General features: G+C 45.2%; 1 protein-coding gene across 1 annotated transcript; it reads right to left on the minus strand.

The window, feature by feature from the left end:
• Positions 1 to 178: 178 nt before the first annotated feature.
• On the minus strand, positions 179 to 514 carry LOC117122186 (protein PLANT CADMIUM RESISTANCE 3-like). Its single transcript, XM_033267695.1, has one exon. It carries the CDS (start codon positions 512 to 514, stop codon positions 179 to 181), a length of 336 nt encoding a protein of 111 aa, XP_033123586.1.
• Between the last annotated feature and the right edge of the window lie 1,405 nt (positions 515 to 1,919).

Consider the following 1,919-nt stretch of genomic DNA (forward strand, 5'->3'; position numbering starts at 1 on the left):
GTATTTTATCTATCTCCGGTCACCCTTTGCGCTGTCTCTTATACACATCTAGATGTGTATAAGAGACAGAGTTGGAAAATTGTGGTACGTGGAAAATGTTTATTTTTAACGTATGTAATAAAAGAAAGTTTTACAAGTATATATTTTTTTTAGACGATTTTTATTTATTTGCAAACACCTATGCACGCCCCATCGATTCTACGGCTCCGAGCGGTGTCTGAATCTGCATCTCCCTGGCTTCCTGGACCAGAGCGCAGAAACCGCAGCAACACACGGCAAAGAGATCGCCTATTCCACTCCCTTCGATCCCTTTGTTTTCTTTGACGTTCTGCCGAGTGATCATACGAGCGAAAATGTTCACCAGCGGTACCATGAGAGCCAGACCGCAGAGAAGGCAGTCGTCTCCTAGTGATTCCGCGAGTTTTCCTTGAGTGTAACACGGCAGGAAGTATGTGAACACGCACATGCCGAAGTTTCCGAAGCAACCGCATAGTCCGTTTTCGAAATCGGCCATCCTTTCCAAGCGCAGGTGAACTCCCAATCGCAGGTGCACTTCTTCGCTTCTGTTTATATGCGCAATACTTTGACGAGAAACGTAAATAAAATAGATGGCGGCAGACACGTTTTTGCGAACGTGAGAAAACGGTTATTATTTTTCTCAATATTTTCAATCCAACCTTATCCTGACTTTCGCAAAAACCAGTCTGCCGCCCTCAATGAACTTTCGAACGGAAACAACAAAAAATACAATCTCAGTCAAATTTCATTTTTTGTAATAAAATTTATTTTTTAAAACTCGAAAAAAGGTAAATATTTATATATTTCTTTCTATTTTAACTATAATTGCCCATAATTATGCCGCTACGTCAGTTTCCATGTACTCCGCCACACTTCTGCTAAAAGGATCGTCGCTCCGCCTGTGGAGTACGCATCTTCTTGCGATGACCGTTGCAAAGTTTTCGGCGGGCGTCTCCTCCACTGGTAAAACGACGTCCTCCAATCTGAGATAAAAAAAATAAAAGGATTCAAACGATTAGCTCAGTTACAAAACGATAAAGTAAAACGAAACGAGAAGAGGGGGGAAAGAGAGTCACTTACATTTCAGGTTGCCATTCTAGGTCCCAGTATTCCTCCAGCTCTCGATATTCCCCGTAAGTCGGGAGGCGAGACTTCCGTGCCTCGTCGGCGAACTTGAAGGTTGGAAGTATAGCTGCCTCATCGAACATATTTCCTCGTGTTCGGCCATCTTGCTGATCTCTACGCCGGTAAGACATCCCAAACGGCAAAGTTCTATTTCTTAGTCTCCATCGTATCGTGCCTTGCATTTGCAGAAGTGGCGATGAAATCGGGACCACTTGACCCGGTGGTCTCGGAAGAAGGGGCACGTGACAAATCCTTCGCTGTCCATCTTGCATCGAATGAGTAGAGTTCGTTGAAGTGTCGAGGACTCGACCCAAGTTTTCTTTTATATGCTTCGATAGGGGGACCATGACGTCATCCTATCATAATAATACTTTATTCAGGAACCGATGACGTCGGCGCATGATGATCGCCGCAGTACGCATGACGTCGTACACGGCGCCCCCTTAGTCACGAACCAATGACGAAAACAGGTACCCATGACGTCAGCGCAGTACACCTTATTTAAGTTACAAAGAAGGGAAATGAAATCATTCGAATTCGTTTTGTAGAAGATGTTCGAGATGTACTCTTGGTACAACGATAACACGTTCGATCGCCAACTTTCAAACCGCCGCAGGAACAACCGCCGAAGAACGAACCGGCGCAGAAACAACCGTTACGGGATCAACCGAAGTCGCAGCATTATCCCCGAGAAGCATTCCTTAACGTCGCAGACTATTCGTCGGAACGACCGCAAAAGCTTCGATCGAAAGGTTGCCGACCGTCGCTCAAGATCC

This window comes from Anneissia japonica, unplaced genomic scaffold (assembly GCF_011630105.1).
Source record: "Anneissia japonica isolate Jap-2015-1 unplaced genomic scaffold, ASM1163010v1 scaffold288195_len56240_cov195, whole genome shotgun sequence".
In the NCBI taxonomy this organism is placed as follows: Eukaryota; Metazoa; Echinodermata; class Crinoidea; order Comatulida; family Comatulidae; genus Anneissia; species Anneissia japonica.